This window comes from Polypterus senegalus, chromosome 6 (assembly GCF_016835505.1).
Source record: "Polypterus senegalus isolate Bchr_013 chromosome 6, ASM1683550v1, whole genome shotgun sequence".
NCBI classification, from domain to species: Eukaryota; Metazoa; Chordata; class Cladistia; order Polypteriformes; family Polypteridae; genus Polypterus; species Polypterus senegalus.
Window position 1 is genome coordinate 63,043,259 of NC_053159.1, and position 25,143 is coordinate 63,068,401.

The window sequence follows — 25,143 nt, forward strand, 5'->3', positions numbered from 1 at the left end:
CCATCTGGAGTAAGCAAAAGAGATGTTAGTTTTTTTCCTGCTCTGATTTTAAGCCCCTTTTAATGGATTATTTATGGTTTATTTATTGCCTTTGTAAAATCCACTGTGATTTTATGGAATAGTTTTTTATTCATGGAAGAACACATTTGCACTTTGGATTTTTGAACACATGACTGTTTTGTTGAAAATAAAAAGATCAACACCTTGCACAACCTTCTGCAGTACTATATGTCCTCATTTGTCCAGCTCATCCCAGTTAGGTTATCGTTCCTGGGTTCAAGTGGTGCCAGGGTGCATGGAGCCAACTTGGGCAGTTTTACAGGTTTGGTGAATTTAGCACAATACGGAATTGCTATGCCATAAATCTCTATTTCAAAAATAATAGTCACCAGTTGACAAAGGCAGGAAAATAAATTAGAAATAAGAAAATAATGAAGCAACAGGAAAGTTAAGAAACAGAGCTAACAGAAGAACTTAAAGGTCTGGAGTAACAAGGAGAACTAAAAAAAAAAAAAATCATTTAGCAAGCCAAAATCAGAGTCCCAAAAGCAGAGATCAAAGACTGAACGAACAGTCAGGTCAGGAATATTTTACCTGGCACTTTAATTTATAATCCCTAAGAATTATGAGACTGAAATCACAAATATATGGAAAACAAAAGCAGTAACCTTTTATTTTTTGAAGTTTTTGAAGAAAGTAACATTCCAAATGATCAAGTCTAACTTATGCAATAAAGAAGATATTACATACAATTGAATCAAACTTAACAAAACAGAATTCTCCTGTGAGAAAAGAAAGGAGAACCCACAACAAGAGCAAATCTTAAAAAAACAATATTAAGCATGTAAAAGCCTGGACCAAGAAACTCAAAGTAAACAATTTCCAACCCCCCCAAATCTGAGGACCAACTCAGAGAGATGAGGACCAAGGCAATACAGTAAAGAAAGAGCTGCGTCATTAAGGGAGCTTTTGTTTCAAGTGATCTAAATGCCGTTCAAGCCTTTGTCACAATACAGGACATTTCCTGGGATTTTCAGTTGCAGACTTAATTTACAAAATCATAGGGACTCTGGGGGCAATCGTAGCTCACTCTCATGACCACTAGTCTTGTAGTTTCACATCCCCAGAGGCTCAGTCAGGCCAGCGTGTGACTCACCCTAACAAAATCAACCAGGGTTCATTTTGACTTAAGTTGCTGAGCTGGGTTTGCGTGTGTGAGAGAGACGAGAGCCATTGAGTGCTCACCCCAAAGTACAATGCATCCAGAAGAGAGGATTGTCTGTCGGATGTCTTGTATTTCTTGTACCATGGTAGAATTGAAAAATAATAATACAACGGATGACAATTTGGCTGAACTGATACCTGGAAAGCCTTTGCACAGGCACGAGCGCTGCCAGGTAGCACATTCTATCTATCTATCTATTATAGGCTGTCAGAATATGCCAAGCTCGTGATACTTCAGAATTGTGAACCTCTGTTGCAATGTCTACCTGGAGTCACGTAATTGCTAGTTGTGTACACTAATATTCTCAAAGCAACACAATCCAGCAACTGCACAAAAACGAGTAAAAGAAATAAGGATGCTGCAAAAGAGTAACATAAAAAGGCACAGCCATGGGCAAGGCCTTAAACAGACTATCACACAACCCAAAATAAGGTTAATAAAGGAATCAGCCATATTTTTGATTGAAAGGTGAAAAACCTAGAACAAAATTTTGGGAAGAACCAGGAAATGGAAGAAGCAAAAATGAGAGTCAAAGTAATGTGCAGAGTTCAATAAGAATCCAAATTCTTGGACACCAGGAGGAGAATGTCATCATCTTAAAACACATTTTTGGTTGTGACGTAACTTTCTGGAGTTGCAAAAAATAAACTGTGGAAGTTAGGGTTCCCCCATGCTTGGTATGCTCTTTGGAAGTGTCCAATCAGTCAATGAAACTGGGAGAAAGCTCTTTTAAATTCTAACAAGAGGTAACATGCTCACGGAAAACACGGAAACCAGACAGCCAGTGAATAAATTTTCCAAAGAGGAATCAGTGCTGTACTCCTTTTATACACTATCAATTACACAGCAGTTCTGAAGAATTTATTGTATCAGCAAAGACTTTTTACAATAATTGGTTACATTTTGTTGCTAAAGGATCCGGCAGAACAGAATTACCTAGCATGGTCCTAATTGGCCAGGCCCACTAAATTTACTGGCAGTCCATCAGCTCCACTGACCCATGTGTACATGGCTTAAAAACTCATACTAAAGCACTTTGTCACAAATTGGCTCATGAGTTGTTGCATAATCAATTTATTTTGGGAGTGTACAGTTAACCACAAATTACCTGTTTAGCCTAGCAGGGTGGGTCAGCAGGAAACTTACTAATCCACAAGTGTCACAGCAAGTGCACTAGAGAAAAGAAAACTTTTTACACTTTATTTCCTAAATATTTTGAAGCCGTGCTTGCTTTTACGAAAATGTTAAAACACTTTTGCTACTTTAAACTGTTTTCAACCTGCTTAGCTTTGCTACATACTAAATCCTCAAAACATAATATCTAGTACATGCTTATTTGCTACAGCCAATTTAAATATTCTTTGCTAATCTTATCCAAATATTTCTTTACTGCTCCAGGTCATTTACAATATTCTTATATCTCATGAGTTATTATATTTCATGTTTATTCATTCTTATTCTTAGCTGGACAAAATATTCAGCACAAACCCAGTGAAGTAATACAATTAGTTCAACCTTTTAGATTCTTCACCTTCATCTAATGCTGAGTGCACACCAAACCTGAGTTAAAAATTTTCTTCCACATGACAATGTGGAATGTGTTTTGCAATCCTCGAGAGCCTACATAAGATTCTCCAACTGACTTAATTCAATTCTGTGTAGCAGGAAGCCAGAACCTATCCTTGGCAGCATCACAGAAAGGAGTACAACAGGAGAAAATAGCTCAAGTTTGTAAAGAAATTAACTAGTATTGAGATGACACCCTTGGCATAAACAGAAGTGAGAAAAATTATCAAGAACAAAGAAGGCTAGTAAGTGGTGAAGCAATTTTGTAATTGCGGAATTCAGAGGGTGGAGAACAAACAAGGGGTATTGCTATTATTCTTGGGAAGAAAACACGGACTCATTAAGGAAATGGTAGTCAACATCTGTGAGGTTAATTAAAGCAAGATTTAAATCCAAACAAAGAGAAGTTGGAGGTGGGTGGAGTAGCCAAAAACTGTACTCAAGTAAGAGTAGCGTTACTTCAAAATAATATTTCTCAAGTAGAAGTAAAAAGTAGTCATCCAAAAAATTACTCAAGAATAAAAAGGTATTTGGTGAAAAGACTACTCAAGTACTGAGCAACTGTTTGAACATAAAGATTTATTTTTGTAGAAATATTGTAATAAGACAGACAAAAATATAAAATAATGCACAAATTCTAATATTTCCAAATACTGTAATAAAATTAAAAAATGAATAAAAATAAATAACATCTTTACAAAATAAAGATGTACAAATAACACCAAGTTCCAAATCTCAGTTTTTCACAACAAAGCTTTTGAAGCCAATACCTACAGTAGGTAACATGTATGTTTGAACAGTGCAAACTACTTACAGTGACAAGATATACTGTACTCTGACAGTATAATACTGTATATTCACTTCATGGTGTAGCGGGTCCGCGTCTTCAAAAAAAAAAAAATCCAGGTTCAAATCCATAAAGCCATGTCACTCTCCGTGGGCGCAATTGCACAACCACGGGGAGTTAATGAGATAGTTGGAGCGACTCACACCTGCATGTGCGATTGCGATCATTCTCAATTGCTTCATTGGCTTCCTGCAGCGTGTGATTCAGACCCATGGAGACGGGAGTGTATATATATGGGTCAGCACAAAAAAAAAGAAGGGGGAATCAAAGAAAAGAAGAAAAGACAGGAGGTTAAAAGACATGAAAGGCAGGCTTGGGAATGACGATCTGACCATCTGGAGAGAGGAAGCAGTTTTAGCTGTGGTGCTCTAGGGGCTAGTTCATCCCACTGAACCTTCAGGTTGAGTGTGGCAAGCAAGGCAGGTGCCCTCCCTAGGCTTCTGAAGTGCGACAACGTGAGCGCGAAGGAAGAAGAGCCGACCTCGGATGGTCTGGCCGTGATGCCTGGAGGCAGCCAAGCTGGAGGCCGGCCAAAAGGAGCTAGTCTGCATTTTAACCTCAGATTTTTAATGGATTTATTTTTGGATTTTTTTTATCCTTACTTTTCACAATAATTTTTATGGATTTACAGTGCATCTGGAAAGTATTCACAGTGCATCACTTTTTCCACATTGTTATGATACAGCCTTATTCCAAAACGAATTCATTTTTTCCTCAGAATTCTACACACAACACCCCATAATGACAACGTGAAAAGATTTTACTTGAGATTTTTGCAAATTTATTAAAAATAAAAAAATTGAGAAAGCACATGTACATAAGTGTTCACAGCCTTTGCCATGAAGCTCAAAATTGAGCTTAGGTGCATCCTGCTTCCCCTAATCATTCAGATGTTTCTGCAGCTTAACTGGAGTCCACCTGTGCTACATTCAGTTGATTGGACATGATTTGGAAACACACCTGTCTATATAAAGGTCCCACAGTTGACAGTTCATGTCAGAGCACAAACCAAGCATGAAGTCAAAGGAATTGTCTGTAGACCTCCGGGACAGGATTATCTCAAGGCACAAATCTGGGGAAGGTTACAGAAAAATTTCTGCTGCTTTGAAGGTCCCAATGAGCACAGTGGCCTCCATCATCCGTAAGAGGAAGAAGTTCAAAACCACCAGGACTCTTCCTAGAGCTGGCTGGCCATCTAAACCGAGCGATCGGGGGAGAATGGCCTTAGTCAGGGAGGTGACCAAGAACCCGATGGTCACTCTGTCAGAGCTCCAGAGGTCCTCTGTGGAGAGAGGAGAACCTTCCAGGAGGACAACCATCTCTGCAGCAATCCACCTATCAGGCCTGTATGGTAGAGTGGCCAGACGGAAGCCACTCCTTAGTAAAAGGCACATGGCAGCCCACCTGGAGTTTGCCCAAAAGCACTTGAAGGACTCACAGACCATGAGAAACAAAATTCTCTGGTCTGATGAGACAAAGATTGAACTCTTTGGTGTGAATGCCAGGCGTCCCGTTTGGAGGAAACCAGGCACCGCTCAGCACCAGGCCAATACCATCCCTACAGTGAAGCATGGTGGTGGCAGCATCATGCTGTGGGGATATTTTTCAGCAGCAGGAACTGGGAGACTAGTCAGGATAAAGGGAAAGATGACTGCAGCAATGTACAGAGACATGCTATATGAAAACCTGCTCCAGAGCGCTCTTGACCTCAGACTGGGGCGACGGTTCATCTTTCAGCAGGACAACGACCCAAAGCACACAACCAAGCTATCAAAGGAGTGGCTTCAGGACAACTCTGTGAATGTCCTTGAGTGGCCCAGCCAGAGTCCAGACTTGAATCCGATTGAACATCTCTGGAGAGATCTTAAAATGGCTGTGCACCGACACTTCCCATCCAACATGAAGGAGCTTGACAGGTGCTGCAAAAAAGAATGGGCGAAACTGGCCAAGGATAGGTGTGCCAAGTATTGAGCAAAGGCTGTGAATACTTATGTACATGTGATTTCTCAGGTTTTTTATTTTTTAATAAAGTAGCAAAAACCTCAAGTAAACTTTTTTCACGTCATTACGGGGTGTCGTGTGTAGAATTCTGAGGAAAAAAATGTAATCCATTTTGGGATAAGGCTGTAACATACAGTAAAATGTGGAAAAAGTGATGCACTGTGAATACTTTCTGGATGCACTGTATATATGTACTGTTTTTTAGAACACTGCACCATTGACACTTTTGTTGATTTTACTTTTGTTTTGACTGGTTTTTAATAAAAGCACCTGAGCACTTTTTCAACCATCCTCTGGCCTCATCAGTGAATAATCCTCATATTTCTGCTCATCTCAGTCATAACTATCAACGGTGTGGGGTCAGCAGACTCCCATGTGGGATGAGGGAGTCTGTAGGGGACCGGTATCGTCACACTCTTGCCCTCCAAATAGCACAGCTGATAGAAAATAACATTAGAACAAGGCAACTTATACATGTACGATAAGTCTCACTTTACCATGACCGCCTGTGCATGTTTGGTTAAAACGTGCTTGTTCTTCACTCAAGCTTCAGCACGAGTTGCCTCTGAAGGTTCTTGCAGTGAAGCTGTGACCGTTTAGCAGTGAACAGGAGCCCTGCATGACTGAAAAGTCTCTCACAGGCTGCAGACACAGGAGGTTTGTGTGTAGTCATGTGACTGCATGGCTACGTCTAATTGGTGAAACAGAGTCATGTGATTATTGTTGCTACGTCTGATTGGTGAAACAGTCATGCAGTAGATCCACTGGCGACATCTCTCTGGCAAAAATATAGTGTAATGTGTAAATGGAAAAAAGTAATGAGTCGAGTGTTGCCCAATGTAGTGGAGTAAGAGTAACGTTTATTCTTTACAAATGTACTCAAGTAAAAAGTATGGTGCAGTAAAACTACTCTTAGAAGTACATTTTATTTGTGAAGTTACTCAAGTAAATGTAACTTGTTACTAATCACACCTGGAAAATATCCTAATTTATTGGCTAGACAGAGGGACTGAGCTGGGAAAGATGTGAAGCAGGTTAGGGTCATAAAGGATAAAGATGGAAACATACTCACAAGCAAAGAGGGTGTATTGAGATGGGAAAAAAAAGTACTTTCAGAGGCTGATGAATGAAGAGAATGAGAGAGAAAGGCGGCTGGATAATGTGGATTAGTAAAGAGGAAGTAAGTACAGCTACGAAGTGGACGAAGGATGAAAAGGCTGTTGGTCCAGATGACATCCCTGTGAAGGCATGGAGGGGTTTAGGAGAGATGGCAGTGGAGTTTTTAACCAGATTGTTTTATGGAATCTTGGAAAGTGAGAGGATGCCAGAGGAGTGGAGAAGAAGTATACTAGTACTGATTTTTAAGAAAAGGGTGGATGTGCAAAGCTGTAGTAACAATAGGGGGATAATATTGATGAGCCACAGCATGAAGTTATGGGAAAGAGTAGTGGAAACTAGGTTAAGAAGGAAGGTGACAATTCATGAGAGCACCACTAGAAAGAGCACCACAGATGTGATGTTTTCTCTGAGGGTGTTGATGGAGAAGGATAGAGAAGGCCAGAAGGAGTTGCATTGTGTCTTTGTGGACCTAGAGAAAGCATATGACTGGGTGCCTCGATAAGAGTTGTGGTATTGTATGAGGAAGTCGGGAGTGGCAGAGAAGTACGTAACAGTTGTACAGGATATGTAGGAGGGAAGTGTGACACTGGTGAGGTCTGTGGTAGGAGTGACAGATGCATTCAATGTGGAGGTGGGATTACATCAGGGATCGGCTCTGAGCCCTTTCTTATTTGCAATGGTGATTTGGCTTGGACATGTACAGAGGATAAATGCTGGGTATATTGGGAGAAGGATGTTAAGGATAGAGCTGCCAGGCAAGAGGAAAAGAGTAAGGCCTAAAAGAAGGTTTATGGATGTGGTTAGAGAGGTCATACAGGTTATGGGTGTAACAGAGCAAGATGCAGAGGACAGGAAAATATGGAAAAAGATAATCCATTGTGGTGACCTAGTGATCCCCAACGGGAGCAGCTGAAAGAAGAAGAAAAAGAAGAAATCCAAACTTTGAAAAGTGATAATGACCAAAACCTATTAAACAAGGTAAGAGCAAAAAGGATTTTTTTATGATAATCTTCAAACAGTTGGGGATAAAAGACATAAATTAACCATTATAGTACATGTCGGAAATTTTTAATAGTCAGCATATGCCTTACTACAGGTATGCAGTTTTTTTTTTTTTATTTAGTCAAATTTTGAAAATGCAATGAAATACCACAAAATTGGATGAAGGCATTAATTGTCTAAATATTAACGGATGATATTAAAAAAGCATGGAAACTGGTGGAGCATAACTTTGCTGAATTCTAATAAGATCTTTAATACAATAATATTGAAAAGACTAGATGTGCACTTGATGCCAGGCTACAACCAAACCAGGATGGACTTCAAGCAAAAAGGCCATGTATCGACCATATAGTGACCTTAAAAATTATTGTTGAATGGTCAAATAAAAGGTAAAGACTCTATGCAAACTTCACAGATTTCAGACAAAACTTAGATAAAATAAAGAACAGCTGTGAAAACTGCTGAAATGCTATGATATACTAGTACAATCGTATCATGGTTCTTACGCAAGAATAATCCACAATGGTGAACATTCAAAACCCACAGAAACAAAAACTGGTGTGTCACATGTATATTTTCTCTTCACAAAGCTTCTCATTATAACAGACCGGGTCATGAGAAAAAAGTCATTAAGAGAAGCTAACTTAATGGTTCCTGCTCAAGGATGTTGAGCTTGCAAACGACATCTACTTACTTTCACATAAAAAGGAACATGTGCAAAAAGCAAAGAGGTTGGGGTTAACAGTAAATGTGAATATGACTAACTGGAGGGTTATAACATTACTGAGAGCACCTGTACACCTTGGACAATAAATATAACACCAGATCATTTCATTTGCAGATTTGTTTCTGATGATTCTGAATTTATGGAGTTTATTGACATGGCGGGTGAGACAAAGTATAGGAGTTTGCGGAAGAGTCTTGTTTGATGGTGTAGAAAGAATCTGCAACTTATCAGCAAAATCAAAGAACTGGCTATTGACTTTTGCCACACTAAAGTGCCTCAAAGTCCAGTCACAGTCTATGGAGTGGAAGAGGAGGAGGTGCATTGCTACAACCACCACCTTTGTTTATGTATCACATTTTAATACAAATAATGTAGCTTTACATGATGAAGAAAGAGAAAAAAAAAGAAAGAATTAAAATTAGAGAACCCTAATTAACATAAAAGTAAGGTCTGATGGCCATAGAGGACAGAAAAAACAAAAAAAACCTCCAGATGGCTGGAGAAAAAATACAATCTGCAGGGGTTCCAGGCCATGAGACCGCCCAGCCCCATCTAAGCATTCTACCTAACATAAATGATCAAGTACTTGGGTGTTCAGATCAATGAAAAGTTGGACTGGTCTAATTATGCAGAGGAAATATAAAAGGACATAGCAGGCGATTTTCCATAGGAAACTGTCCTCCTTTAATGTGGGTAGTTAAGTGCTTCACATCTTCTACTGCTCCATAATGGGCAGTGCAATTTTATACACTTGGTTGTGCTGGGCTGGTAACATCACTTCAAGACAGGCCCACTGAATCAACAAGCTAATTAAAAGGCAAGATTAGAGAACACACTCTGGACCCCCTGGAGGTGGTAGCAAAGGACACAAATTAAAATTAGTGCCAATATGAACAATGCCGCACATCCCTCTCTCTAACACACTGAGAACTTTCAGTGAGGAAATACTTGGAAGAGGACAGAGAATCAGAATTCAGAGAACATTATAACATAATGGGAGAGAGGCAAAAAAGCAGCAACAAACAGGATAGAATGAGGATGATCGTAGAGAGAAATAGGATACTCAATTTAAATTAAATTATGCAGACATTTCATTGGGCTCATTTCTGTATATAGTGCCTTTCATGATGCACATTGATGGATGATGCTTAATCATTAATTATATCAGTTCTGATCACTAGAGACATGACCTGACCAATCAGAAATCTGATGAATGTACCAGAGTAAACATGCCTGCTGGGAAGCTGCGCCGCATGAAAAAAATCACTTGAAGTGATACAAAGTACTTAAATAGAGAATGAGAAACACAGCGCCTTCAGCTAAGAAAGAACATTGGAAATTCTGCAAAGTACAGCACAGCAGTCAGTGATGTCATTAGTCATTTTTGTGACTAGTTCAGATATAAATATTTTAGACATTGTGTTTAATCTGAGGATTTTCCATCCTCTGCAATTATAAATGGCTATATCTGTATCTCATCTCATAATGTTCATTTGCTCTTTCTTGTACAGGACTGTGACTTGCATATATGTCCTGCCTTTGTGCATCTTCACTGCCAAGCAGAAACTCACCCATCATGAGGTGACAATCACTATGGTAACCACATAAACACAATGGAATTGCACATCTGATTTGTTTTCATTCTCAACTTTGTCCTTTATATTTTAACTATACTATGCTTGGTTTGTAATAGTGTATTACATGCTGGGCTTATAAGTTCATTTGTGTTTAAAAGGAATAAATTGGATTTTATATATACTTCTATACATTAATGGACAGTGTGTGTCTTGAATCATATATTTTATATAAATAAATAAATAAATAGATAAATAATATGTATGTATGTATGTACGTATGTATGTATGGACACCCTGGCCAAACTGGATATTTTGTTAACATCTAAAGTTAAGCATAATAAATGCAACTTTGATAGCAAACATTTTAATGAAAATATATAATATACAATTACAGCTTAATTGATCAGATGAAAAATCTATAAAAATTAAAAGAGTAAATGTGGTATTTGCAAAACTTTGGGTACTTTACTAAGTGAGTACTTCGTAGCACCACCTTTGGTAAAAATCAATGCATGCAATGTTTTTTGTGGCTAACTTCTGAGTTTTTGAATTCTTTTCAAGGCTGGTAGTAAGGGTGTCCTCCTGGCATTGTAAGCAATCTTTGCTTCCATCTGGGAGAAGGGTGTCATCCCAAATGACTGGAAAACAGGACTTGTGGTCCCTATATGGAAAAGGAAGGGCTATCTCCTGGATTGCGGCAACTACTGAGGGATAACTTTGCTGTCTGTGCTAGGTAAGGTCCTTGCTAGGGTTGTCCTCAATAGGATCTGTGATCACTTGCTCACCTATCAGCAACTGGAGCAGTCTGGTTTTACACCCAAGAAGTCTACCATCAACCGCTTGGCACTGAGGGTCCTCATAGGCCGCAAATGCCAATAATCTGCAGAGTTTCTTTGCAGCCTTTGTCGATTTTGTAAACCATTTGACTCAGCTGATTGAGCTGCCCAGTGGGACATCCTAAAACTTTGCGAGATCCTCCTCAAAGATGCTGGATGACATGGCTGGCCTATGCACTATTACTGTGAGTGCTATGCAGTGCAGGCAGAACCTCTGCATTTTTCCCAGTTGATTCTTGGGTTCGTCAGGGTGTGTTCTTGTTCCTACTCTGTTCAATGCTTGCATGGACTGTGTGTTGGGCAGGTTCATGGGGTCCAGTGGCAATGGGGCATCTGTGAAAAAAGATTCACTGATCATAACTTTACCGACGATACTGTGATCTTCACAGAGTAAACGGAGGCTCTGATTGGGGCCCTCAAGAGACTGAGCAAGGAGTCTGAGTGTTTGGGCTTGCGGGTGTCCTGTATAAAAACCAAGATCTAGGCCTTTAATGACCTCTTGGGTAGAGCCATCAGCAGTGTATCTATGGAGAGACTGTCGACCTTGTTGAGAGCTTTACTTTCCTTGACAGTGACATTCATGTCTCTGGTCACTCTTCATGTGAAGTCAGTAGATGGATTAGGAGAGCATGCGGGTCATGAGGTTGCTGGAAAGGGGTGTGTGGTGCTCCCAATATCTTTGCAAAAGGACAGAGGTCCAAGTCTTTAGAGTCCTAGTGCTTCCTGTTTTGCTACATGGTTGCGAGACATGGATGCTATCGCTAACCTGAGATGATGACTGGACTCCTTCGGTACTGTGCCCCTTTGGAGAATCCTTGGGTACCACTGGTTTGACTATGTGCCGAATGAGAGGCTGCTAATGGAGTCCTGAATGAGGCACGTTATCTGCATTGTGAGGGAGCATCAGTTACAGCACTATGGCCGTGAAGTGCAATTCCCTGAGGGTGATCCAGCTCGCAGGATTCTCATTGTTGAGGACCGGAGAAGCTAGACCAGGCCAAGGGGATGACCACGTAACACCTGGCTGCAGCAGATACAGGGTCATTTCCGGAGGATGTGACTGGACCGTGCATCTTCCTGGGGGATTGCCAACCATTATCCCAAGCTGTTTCATCGTGTGGCGGGTGTGGCAACACACTCTACCAGTGCATGCTCCCCAGCATGACCTGAGCGGTTTTGGAAATGTTTCCCCATTCTTCCTTGCAGATCACTTCCAGCTGTGAGATTTTCTTGGGTTTTCTCACCCACATATTTTCAATGTTCAAATCTATGGACTACAAGGGCCATTCCAAGACCTTCACCTTGTGTGCATTTACACACACACACACAATTTATGCAAGTAATTCAACATCTATTGAGAACTAACACTAAGAAGAAACACACATTTATTGAAGTTGCCTAATGAGGTTCAGAGCATGTGCTGATAGAGCATTGTTGCACTGTCCACACAACGAACCACATGGATTGGGACCCGAGAGCAGTGTGTGACACCTCTGCACCACAGGTTTTTGTTTTTTTTTTAATAAAAAAAAAAAAAACGGTGGCTGGACTTCCAATCCTGCCACCAACTCTCAAGATTGCCCTGTTAGTTGGAGGACCTGTTTGCAGGGCTGGATGCAGATGAACATCATACACAAGATAAAGCAATTAGAGGTTACGGGCCTTGCTCAAGGGCTCAACTGAGAAGAGTCAGTTCTGGCTCCAGTTCAGTTAATGTTCCGATTGCTGGCACAGATCACTACCCTCAGAGCCACCACTCCACCCTAACCAGCTAATGAATTAGCCAGAACAATTTTCAGAGACACACATGCTAAAATTAATTTAGTGTAATTAAAGATTGCACTGCAAGCATGGCCTCTATTGACTCTTGATTTTTCTCTTTTATCTTCCACTCTTATTTTCATTAACTCCTTTAAAGGTAGTCCTTTCCCATTCTTTGGTTAAGTTAACTAAGAAGTTGCCAATAAAGCCTGGAAAAAGTTTAATGGTGCAATAATTTTTTGTTTGGCTTTTTTTGGTACTGTGTATTATGGACTGAAATCTAAGGATTGCACCATAATGTTTCATTTGTAAGGTTATGTGTTTTTGCAACCCTAATTTGAACAGCATTTACAGTTGAACAAGGAACCAGGAAAGAAAGAAAGAAAAAACAAAAACAAACAAAACCAAATGCTCATGTGCTTTGTTTACCATGAGATGTACACCTGTGACTAACAGACAGAAAGATAAGAAATTACTTATGCTTTTTGACAGGTACATTGGTTTATACTGAGTCATATGTTTTACATTTACTGTTTTTCAATGCTCAAAAAAGCTTGAAGAACATATATTTGTTAAAAAAAATAAATTTTCCAATCAAGATCATCTTAGGAGATGAAGACAAAAATCATTATACAACATAAAAATGCAAGCACAAGTTCATTCATCTTTAAAGTAATATTATGTAAAAGAAGAATTCAATCCATTCATCCCCCTTCAGCATCAGTTATTGAGATTACATAATCTAGTTCAAAGTCACAGGAATGTTGCCAATCCAGGCACAAAACCCAGACTGGGCAGCAGTCAGAAATTCAAGATAAATAAAAATTAAATAAAATGCTGTTCTTGAGTTTTTAAAATGTGGATTTTTTTTACCATATAATGCATCCCTTAAATTTTCAGAAGTCTGATATCATTTGTTATAACAATGTGCACCCCCAGAAATTTATTCAAAACTGGAATCATAAGACCTCCAAGGATTTTTTTTCAAAAGGTGGATTTATTAGACAATACAAATGAGGCAGAGATGATTGTAGTGAAAACGCTGCATTAGGACAAAAAATTGAACAATCTGCTGCCTCAATGAGCCTATCTTTAAAACAAACGGTCATTTATTGATCAATTAGCTGAATAATGAATGACTAGTAAAGGTGCAGTGATAAAGACAAAGCCCCCTTTGTCAGTCTAGTCCATGACTTTTATGGAAGCATGTAGGCTGTCTCACTTTTGGGCAATAGTACCATCCATTCCATAGGGAATATCACTGCTGCCATCTAATGGCCTGGAGGAGTTTTACTGCCAGTCTTCTATGGCTTCACTCTCTTTTTGAAATACCATTCCCTGGTGACTCAATCAATCTATATTTGCATAGAAGAGAAGCACTCCGACTGCCATAGAGGATTTTTCTTTTACTTAGAGGTCAAAAATTAGACTGTTCCCTGCACTGTGCCATCTTTGTAGCAATTCTGCGCTAGCGTTTCCTTGAAAGTTGGTCAATGCCGTAAACACTACTTTAGTTCATTTTCAAATTTGTTCTTATTTGCCATAAATTTTACTAAACTCTGTTTCTTTACTCAATAACCAGTCTGCGTTTATAAAGTCATGCTGAGTGAACAGCCACAAAGTCTGATCAGCCACTAGAAACAACAAAAAGATGTCTGTGACTCTGAGGAAAACTCCTAATTTGGGTGAGCACCTAACATATAATATTAACACAACTATTTTGTTTTCCACCACAAATTGTTACAAAAACACACTTTTGCTCGCACTGAAGAGCTTTGTGTTGTGTTTAAATTCATTGATATTATCCTCTACTAGAAGCTTTATGTACAGATGTGTCGCGTCTTCAAAAGTGCTACCTGCTGTAATGCACATAATATAGAAATCAACAGCAGTCATTTCTCAATCAATATTCATAACAACTTTGTTCAAGTCCAACTCAGAAACACAATAAAGTGCTCCAAACAGAATAAATCTTGGAGGTTATATGCTCTAACACCATGAAATCCCACATAGGAATCGAACCTTCACATAAAAAACAAAAATATTGCAATATGCAAACATTTATACATCCTGAACACCTCCCTAAGTATTTTAGGAAAGTGCTTCTGCATCAAAGACAGCACGTCTTCCTGCATTCACATCACGCTGCAGGCAGTTGACCGCTTGATCTATCATGATAAAAAAATAAATAAATTCCCATCTCTACTTCAAAGCATAAAATGTAGTGTGCCAACTACAAACGCCTCTGCTGATGTCCACATTTTCCATGGCGTAATAGGCAAGACAACAAAATAACACCCAGAAATTAGGCTTAGCACAGAGGTGATCATCCCCATGACTAAGAACAAAAGAATGAAGTATTATATAGAGAGTTCATAAGGTAATTTACACTTTTACAAAATTGTATACTTAACTTCATACTATCTCAACAACTTGCACCTACCAAAAAAACATAAAAAGTGCCTGCATAGTTCTTCAATAAATTAAGAATGATAGTTGTGTTTTATATTTCAGGCATCACAGATCTCACTCATTTCCCAACCGGTTCCTTTACAGATCCAATTCAAATAACTTAATTTGAAGGCTCTGTGACACAAATTGAAAAGTCAAGTGGTCATAATTTTATTCTGGTTTGTTAGAGAACTTCATTATAGCTGCATGTCTCACAGAAACTTGACTCTCCACACACACCCCCCACCCGTCTACACTCACTGCATAATACCTTCCATACTGTTCATTTCACAAAAATATAAATAAAAATGTTATTGTAAACATAAATCAAATACTGAAGTAAATGTCCAATGTAGATGCAGACAATACAGCTCTGTGAAGGCAGTTGGACACCTACAGCTGATCAGGGCTTTAGTTTTAAAGTATACCACCATAATAACCTGTAGGAAACATCAAGTGTTTTGAGACACAAACTGTCCATTAACAATCATGTACAATGAGCTTGCAATCACAGAATAATGTTGAATTAAAGTAGTTAGTAATACTGCTTGCACTTGAACGTAGAAGTATTTACTTGTGACATCACACCTGAATGTGTTAACGTAACTGGCTGAAGTACACATGTAGTGAAACTACCAAAAAAACTGGACAAAAGGGCATCTGGGCATTCTACCTAACATAAACGAAACAGTCCCCTTTGTATTTAGGGTTCTCATGGAAGGACTTGATGATGATGGTCACGTAGACTTCTGGCTTTCAGTCCATCAATGTTGGAGCATCATGATGCTTTGAGTAGGTGGTGGTGGCGTAGGCATATTGGTATAATTTGTGAGCCTAAACGGACTGCTGTGAGTGTGTCCTGCAGTAAACTGAAAGGGCTGAAACACGGTAGATGCCTGCCTTACTCCAAAAGTTAGAGAGTTATTCTTGCAACCACACCATTGTAAACTGGATTAAGTTCTACAATGGATAGATGAAAAAAAAAAATAAACCAGACTGAACTATTGAGTCTTCTGGCACACTTTCCTCAATTTTCAACAGAAAATAGTGGAATTGAAAGAATTTAAAAACTCTTCTTCTTTCGGCTGCTCCCGTTAGGGGTTGCCACAGCGGATCATCTTCTTCCATATCTTTCTGTCCTCTGCATCTTGTTCTGTTACACCCATCACCTGCATGTCCTCTCTCACCACATCCATAAACCTTCGCTTAGGCCTTTCTCTTTTCCTCTTCCCTGGCAGCTCTGTCCTTAGAATCCTTCTCCCAATATACCCAGCGTCTCTCCTCTGCACGTCCAAACCAACGCAATCTTGCCTCTCTGACTTTGTCTCCCAACCGTCCAACTTGAGCTGACCCTCTAATGTACTCATTTCTAATCATATCCATCCTCGTCACACCCAGTGCAAATCTTAGCATCTTTAACTCTGCTACCTCCAGCTCAGTCTCCTGCTTTCTGGTCAGTGCCACCGTCTCAACCCATATAACGTAGCTGGTCTCACTACTGTCCTGTAGACCTTCCCTTTCACTCTTGCGGATACCCGTCTGTCACAGATTACTGCCGACACTCTTCACACATTCAACCCTGCCTGCGCTATCTTTTTCACTTCTCTTCCACAATCCCCATTACTCTGTACTGTTGATCCCAAGTATTTAAATTCCTCCACCTTCGCCAACTCTACTCCCTGCATCCTCACCATTCCACTAACCTCCCCCTCATTTACACACATGTATTCTGTCGTTCCCACTGACCTTCATTCCTCTTCTCTCTAGAGCATATCTCCACCTCTCCAAGGTCTCCTCAGCCTGCTCTCTACTATCGCTACAGATCACAATGTCATCAAACATCATAGCCCACGGGGACTCCTGTCAAATCTAGTCTGTGAACCTGTCCATCACCATTGCAAATAAAAAAAGGGCTCAGAGCTGATCCCTGATGTAATCCCACCTCCATGTTGAATGCATCCGTCGCTCCTACCGCAGACCTTACCACTGTCACACTTCCCTCGTACATATCCTGTACAACTCTTACATACATCTCTGCCATTCCCGACTTCCTCATACAATACCACAGATCCTCCTGAGGCACCCAGTCGTATGCTTTCTCCAGGTCCATAAAGACTCAATGCAACTCCTTCTGGCCTTCTCTAAATTTCTCCATCAACTTCTTCAGAGCAAATGTTGCATCTGTGGTGCTCTTTCTTGGCATGAAATCATACTGCTGCTCACTAACCATCACCTCACTTCTTAACCTAGCTTCCACTACTATTTCCCATAACTTCATGCTGTGGCTCATCAATTTTATTCCCCTGTAGTCCTGCACATCCCCCTTATTCTTAAATATCGGCACCAGTAGACTTCTTCACTCCTCAGGCATCCTCTCACTTTCCAAGATTCCATAAAACAATCTGGTTAAAAACTCCACTGCCATCTCTCATTTCTAAGAGTAGTTTTACTGCACCATACTTTTTACTTTTACTTGAGTACATTTGTGAAGAAGCAACGCTACTCTTACTCCACTACATTGGGCAACACTCGACTCATTACTTTTTTTCCATTTACACATTACACTATCTTTGCCAGAGAGAAATCACCAGTGGATCTACTGCATGACTGTTTCACCAATCAGACGTAGCAACAATAATCTTCCTCCTTGTTAATCCATTGCACTTCCTGATTCACTATCTCCACATCATCCAACCTTTTCTCTCTCTCATTCTCTTTATTCATCAGCCTCTCAAAGTCCTCTTTCCATCTGCTCAACACATTCTCCTCACTTGAGTACGTTTCCATCTTTATCCTTTATCACCCTAACCTGCTGCACATCTTTCCCAGCTTTGTCCCCTTGTCTAGCCAATCAGTACAGGTCCTTTTCTCCCTCCTTAGTGTCTAACCTCTCATACAACTCATCATATGCCTTTTCTTTAGCCTTCATCACCCCTCCCTTCACCTTGTGCCTTTATCTCCTTGTACTCTTGTCTACTTTTTGCATCTCTCTGGCTATCCCACTTCTTTGCCACCCTCTTCCTCTGTATACTCTCCTGTCTTTCCTCATTCCACTTCCAGGTTTCCTTTTCCTCCTTCCTCTTTCCAGATGTCACGCCAAGCACCCTTCTTGTTGGCACCCTTACTACATCTGCTCTAGCTTCCCAGCTGTCTGTTAACTCTTTACTGCCACCCAATGCCTGTCTCACCGCCTCCCTAAACTCAACCTTGCAGTCTTCCTTTAACGTCCACTATTTGATCCTTGGCTCTGCCCTCACTCTTTTCCTCTTCTTGATCTCCAACGTCATCCTACAGACCACCATCCTATGCTGCTTAACTACACTTTCCCCTGCCACCACTTTGCAGTCTTCAATCTCCTTCAGATCAACTCTTCTGCATAGGATGTAATCTACTTGTGTGCATCTTCCTCCACTCTTGTATGTGACCCTATGTTCCTCCATCTTCTTAAAATACGTATTCACCACAGCCATGTCCATCCTTTTGGCAAAATTCACTATCCTCTGACCTTCTTCATTCCTCTCCTTGATACAATACCTACCTCATCACCACCTCGTCTCCAATGCTCCCTTCACCACTTTGTCCCTTGAGTACACTGTTCATCACTTCATCCAACTCACTCCAGAAATCTTCTTTCTCACCCATTGCACACCCAACTTGCAGTGCATATACACTAACATTCATCATCACACCTCCAATTTCCAGCTTCATATCATTACTCTGCTGACACTCTTTTCACCTCCAAAACACTCTCGACATACTGTTCCTTCAGAATAACTCCTACCCCATTTTTCCTCCCATCCACATCATGATAGAACAATTTGAATTAAATTTAAGAATTTTCAACAGTCTTAGCCTTAGGATAATCATCTTGTGAGAGTGTGATTATGAACCCTACAGTAGACTCAATGACACATTCACAGTTCCCTTTATTAGTTTCCTGCCCTTTTCTCCCTTGAATATTATATGTTAATAAGGTTTATTATTTAATAGGGTCATTAGTGTCACATGTACAAAGTGAAGATGTCAACACTCTCCAGCGTGAGTTTTTAGTTTTTTTAATTAGTTTTTTAAATTCTTTTAAAATGTTTTAAATTAGAAAGAATTAAAAACTCGCACTAAAGATTGGTTAACTTCTATCCTATTTATTGGTATATTTATTACTAGCAAAATACCCGCGCTTCGCAGCAGAGAAGTAGTGTATTAAAGAAGTTATGAAAAAGAAAAGGAAACATTCTAAAAACAACAACATGATTGTCAATGTAATTGTTTTGTCACTCTGAGTGTTGCTGTCATAAAGGATTTGATTATCATTATTTCTTTCAATCAGGTTTGTATTTGGAGGACGTGTTGTGTTCAAGTTACATTCTGTGTTTGTCAACCGTTGTAAAGATAACAGGTTTCATCCATCAAAGTGTTCACTACCCAAATCGCTACTCGTGAATCTAAGATGTTGAACAGGCATTCCCGTTATTAATTTGTGGATTTGCTTGTGAATATTTAGCGGCAGCGTCTCTATTAAGTTGTGGATTTGCCTGCGAGTATTTAGTGACAGCATGTGTCTATTAACTTGTGGATTTTTCTGCGAGTATTTGGCTGCAGAGTCAGAAAGTTGTTTCCATCTAGCTGCATCAGAAAATGTACCACGACATCTGATACGCCTCCTTTTTACTGTTTTCTCACAGCTTGGATTGTTGCTGTCATAATCGGTTTGAGTTTCATGGTTTGTTTCAGTTACATTAGTATTTGCAGGACTTGTGTTGAAGTGACATTCAGCATCTGTCAAGCGTTCATCAATAACTTCACATCCAGCTTTTGAGAGTTGAAACATTCGTAAACAAAGTGTCGCACTACTCAAATCGTCACCTGTGAATCTAAGATGTTTAAGAGGCATTGGCTGTTCTCCAAAAGTTTAAAATATTTGGCCTTTTTGGTACACTTGAAAGCGACAACCAAACAATTCAGTGGCAGCCATCAACTCACATGCAGAAGCATAGGTGAAGGGCTTAAGCATTTCACTCTTCTAGTGCTCCTGTTAAGAATAATTATCTCCTGTACCGTCATCAGTCCACACCTTGAACCTGTCCCAGTCATTCAATACATAAGACACAATGTTCCTCCGGATATCAAGATTGAGCCTGATATGGCCATGCAATATGTAATACAGAGAATGTAAAAGGCAGGCGGCATCTCCGGGCATGGAAACCACTCGGTAAGTGACAGTTATTTGATTGATGGTGATCACCTCGATAGACTTGTTAATGGGGGTACGGTTGGAACTGTAAAAGAAATAGTTTACATTGTTCAGGTACCCAAGTCTAAAATACCTACACAATAACTATAAGTGTAATAAACGAACAATAAAACAGTGGAGAAGCCGTGGATTAAATAAAAAAGGCTGCAGTTATCAGCAAGGAGACATGAACACCGTGGCGAAGCAAGGAAGGGAATGAAGAGACCGGAGTAACGGACGGCCTTATATGGGCTGGCAGGCAGCCAATTACGTGGGAGGCGTGGGGATGGGGGACGCAATATAGGCAGGCAGCCAACTACGTGGGAGGCATGGGGATGGGGGACGCAACTCCGCCTCACATGGCAGCCGAGCTGCAGGCTATGGACGTATATATGTACGCAAGTAGGATTCAGTTATGACCATTATGCATAGAATTTCAAAATGAAACCTGCTTAACTTTTGTAAGTAAACTGTAAGGAATGAGCCTGCCAAATTTCAGCCTTCTACCTACACGGGAAGTTGGAGAATTAGTGATGAGTGAATGAGTCAGTGAGGACTTTGCCTTTTATTAGTGTAGATTAAGTACTATGTCATATTAACCACACTTAATGGTATATAATTGTATATTATAAAATTACAAATGTATATCTAAGTACTTTCATTGTCAACACTGTTTGTGGTATCATGAAGTCTTTTGGACTCTGCATCATTGTGAAGACGATAAATTTGAATATAAAGCTTTATTACTTCTAAATTTGGAGATCTTCTTTGTTCTCCTAAGGAGGCCAATTGCCAGTATCACTATGACCTGGCTTTTACTTAGATCATGCTTATTTATGCCAGTCACCGCAAACTCCAGGCTGGTATCCATTGACAAGAGCAGATTGGCAAGGGCAGATGACCTTACCTTACTGTGATGTTGGGATTCCAAGATACAGTTTTGCATACATGAAAGTTATTGTATGCTTTGTCATCAATTAATCTTGAAAAATCTAGGACTCCGATGTTTCCATTCAGAAACTGCCATCGTAGTTGGTGGGAAAACTCCCAGAAGCAGCTGAAAGTTAAAGCTGTTCAGCCTAATTGGGCTCTGGTACATCTTCATTTATTTTTATTGCTTATCCTTTGGTCCTCGTTATATACATTATTACTTTTGGGTGATGATACTAATATTGTAAATCTGGTGAGGGTGTTTCTCGTGTGTGTGTGTTTTTGTTTAAATACCTCACTATATGAAAAAATTGTTTGAAATACTGAATTCTACAATTTGCATAAAAAGGGGAGAACAAACAAATGACGTGCTCATTAAGAAAGAAAAAATATGATATGTATTTTTGACATGTAACAGCCATATGTTCACAGTATAATAATTGAATTTAAAATGTTATGGTGCATATTCCAGCACATCTGTAAATTTAACACATTTTTGGAACAGTTGCTCAGAAATTAACCAGAAATATAATTGTATTTTCATGTACTGCATAATTAGTTCATCAAATATACTAAATAAAAACATTTTCATATTTAATTTAAAATGTACTGCAGAATGCGAATTGAGATTATGCTAAATTAGTAACAGCCAAACATGAGGCTGAGTAGAGACGGATTTCCTGTACACAAGATGGCTGCCTGTGCCTACTTGCACATGCAAGCTTGCTTCAGTGGTAAAGTGATAAATAAAAGACATAAGCAAAGAAAAGAGTGGAACCATTCCACCCTGTCCCAAAAACTCACCTCAATTGAGGGCACTTCAATGATCTTGTCAACGTTTTCCAAAGAGAAGGGAACATACCACAACGTTGCCTTATTAGTCAATTTTGTTGTTCCTGTAAAGTACAGAATAGAGTGCATATTATAAGACTGAAAAGTGTAAAGTGTTGTTACAGATCAAAGGCCAAGTGGCAGGGCATATGGGAAGGTGGGTAGAACTTCAGAGGCGTCATCACACAGTCATGTCCAATCATTGTATCCACCCACAGTGACATCTGCACCAGATGGACAAACTTGACATTTATGTGGTGGGTAAGTTACAATGCAGCCTAAATAAAAAATTAAAAGAGATGGATACAAATATCAAAAAGTAAGACCTCCAAAAATGAGGAGAATATCAATCCATCAACAGCAATAACCAGGAACACAAAGCTACTGCTGGCTCTTAGTAAATTGGGTCATTTTATCTAAGATCTAGTCAGTAATAGTGGTGTTTCCAGGATGGTGGGATTCTGAGGGAGTGCCAGGATTATAATGGAATAATGATCAACACACAGAGAAGAGGTCCTTTTCCACCCCAGGTAGCCGATTGTCATTATATTGTGACAGAAAATCATTTTAATGTATTCCAGGCTACAACAGAAACACTAGGACTGCATTTCCCTCTGGCCCTTGCCAATGCTTAACTGGAGTCTGCTTCCGCCACACCACATCTGCAGATTTCTATTCTCGGCCCACACAAGGTACAGGCTAAACAAGGCAGCTAATACAGTATAAAATTTATACAGGCTTCTGTGAGCAAAAGTGATCCTGACAGCCTGCTTTTGGGAATAAGATTTCCATTTTTACACCCAGGCCAAAGTTGCCATGACAGGCAGGTTCCCATGGCAACAGTGCATAGATTCACACAAACAGCAGCGCGGGGAGAGCCTCAAACATTTAATTGCATCCGCAGTGTACAACATCTGACAAACTTCACGAGCAGACAGACGTGCTGTTGCAAGTAGGAATTTGGTCTTCTGAGCACTGAGCTGAAAATGAAGCATATGGTACAGCACACTTAGGGACATATCATTGACTCTGTCCCTAAAAATTCTCAATTGGTCCTGAAAGGGTAGATTTTCTGGACCTAAAATGATTAACCATTGGGTCACAAATCCTTCTCTATAAGATATAAGTCAATCTGGTTCAAAACTAAAATAACACTTTGAACAGGGAGGTTTTTGGCTTTATAGCCTTCTCCTGTTGAGTCTCAGACACACCAACTCCTCTAAAGGAAACATGAGCATTTAGCATCTCTGTTTAAAGACTGACTTAGAACCATGGCCCAGACTAGAAGCCAATGACCTTATCCACAGAGCCACATAGGCACTGATTTTGCATGCAAACTCAGTGGGACTCAGGGTCTGATACATGGAGATCTTGTTTCTAATCCTTCACCTTTGGAGCCAGAGCAACTTATGTGATTGAGATATGACGGTCAGAGCACTTTGCTTTGGGATTAAGTGACTGGTGGTATTAATTTTTCTGACAGAAAAACTTACCTAGATAGAGAGAGATACGTACATATACAGTCATGGCCGAAATTATCGGCACCCCTGGAATGTACCCAGATAATTCACCATTTCTCCCAGTAAATTGTTGCAATTACAAATGTTTTGGTATACACGTTTATTTCCTTTATGTGCATTGGAAAACAAAAAAAAAAAAAAAAAGAGAAAAAAGCCAAATCTGACATCATGTCACACAGAATTCCAAAAATGGGCCGGACAAAATTATTGGCACCCTTTCAAAATCGTGGGTAAATCGTTTTATTTCAAGCATATGATGCTCGTTTGAATTCACCTGTGGCAAGAAACAGGTGCTGGCAATATAGCAATCACACCTGAAGTCAGTTAAAATGGAGAAAAATTAACTCAACCTTTCTGATGTGTGTCTGAGTGTGCCACACTAAGAATGGAGAACAGAAAGAAGAGCAGAGAATTGACTGAGGACTGGAGAACAAAAATTGTGGAAAAATAACAATCTCAAGGCTAAAAGTCCATCTCCAGAGATCTTCATGTTCCGTTGTCCACTGTGCGCAACATAATCAAGAAGTTCACAACACATGGCACCGTAGCTAATCTCGCTGGATGTGGACGGAAGAGAAAAATTGATAAAGACTACAACGAAGGATAGTGTGAATGGTGGATAAACAGCCCCAATCAGCTTCAAAACATATCCAAGCTGTTCTGCAGACTCAGGGTGCAACAGTGTCAGCTCAAAATATGTGTAGACATCTGAACGAAATGAAACGCTATGGCAGGAGAGCCAGGAGGACCCCACTGCTGACACAGAAACATAAAAAAGTCAGACTGGAGTTTGCCAAAATGTTCTTGAGGAAGCCAAAATCCTTCTGGGCGAACGTCTTGTGAACAGATGAGACCATGGTAGAGCTTTTTGGTAAAGCTCATCATTCTACTGTTTACAGAAAACGGAATGAGGCCTACGAAGAAAAGAACACGGTACCTACAGTCAAACATGGTGGAAGTTCTAAGATGTTTTGGGGATGTTTTGCTGCCTCTGGCACTGGATGCCTTGACTGTGTGCAAGGCATCATGAAATCTGAAGACTACCAAAAGATATTGGAGTGCAGTGTAGGGCCCAGTGTCAGAAAGGTGGGTTTGCGTAAGAGGTCATGGGTGTTCTAGCAGGAAAATGACCCCAAACATACCTGTAAAAGTACCCAGAAATGGTTGAAGACAAAGTGCTGGAGAGTTCTGAAGTGGCCAACAATGAGTCCGGATCTAAATCCGATTGAACACTTATGGAGTGATCTCAAAATTGTTGTTGGAAGAAGGCGCCCTTCAAATCTGAGAGACCTTGAGCAGTTTGCAAAAGAAGAGTGGTTGGAAATTTCATTTGAGAGGTGTAACAGGCTTATTGATGGTTAAAGGAATCGCTTGATTTCAGTTACTTTTTCCCCAAAGGGCGTGCAACCAAATATTAAGTTGAGGGCGTCAATTTTGTCCAGCCTGGTTTTTGAGTTTTGTGTGAAATGTCAGATTTGGCTTTTTTTCTCCGTTTTTTTTGTGTTGTTCCAATGCACGTA

At 39.9% G+C, this 25,143-nt stretch overlaps 1 protein-coding gene across 6 annotated transcripts in view; it reads right to left on the minus strand.

The window, feature by feature from the left end:
* acot7 (acyl-CoA thioesterase 7) overlaps positions 1 to 25,143 on the minus strand; it is a 238,928-nt gene that overhangs the window by 120,848 nt on the left and 92,937 nt on the right. For all 6 annotated transcript variants that reach the window (XM_039756119.1, XM_039756122.1, XM_039756121.1 and 3 more), the window contains one exon: positions 22,077 to 22,168. In XM_039756119.1, coding sequence (XP_039612053.1) covers positions 22,077 to 22,168 — 92 coding nt within the window. The remainder of the gene's footprint in view (positions 1 to 22,076; positions 22,169 to 25,143) is intronic.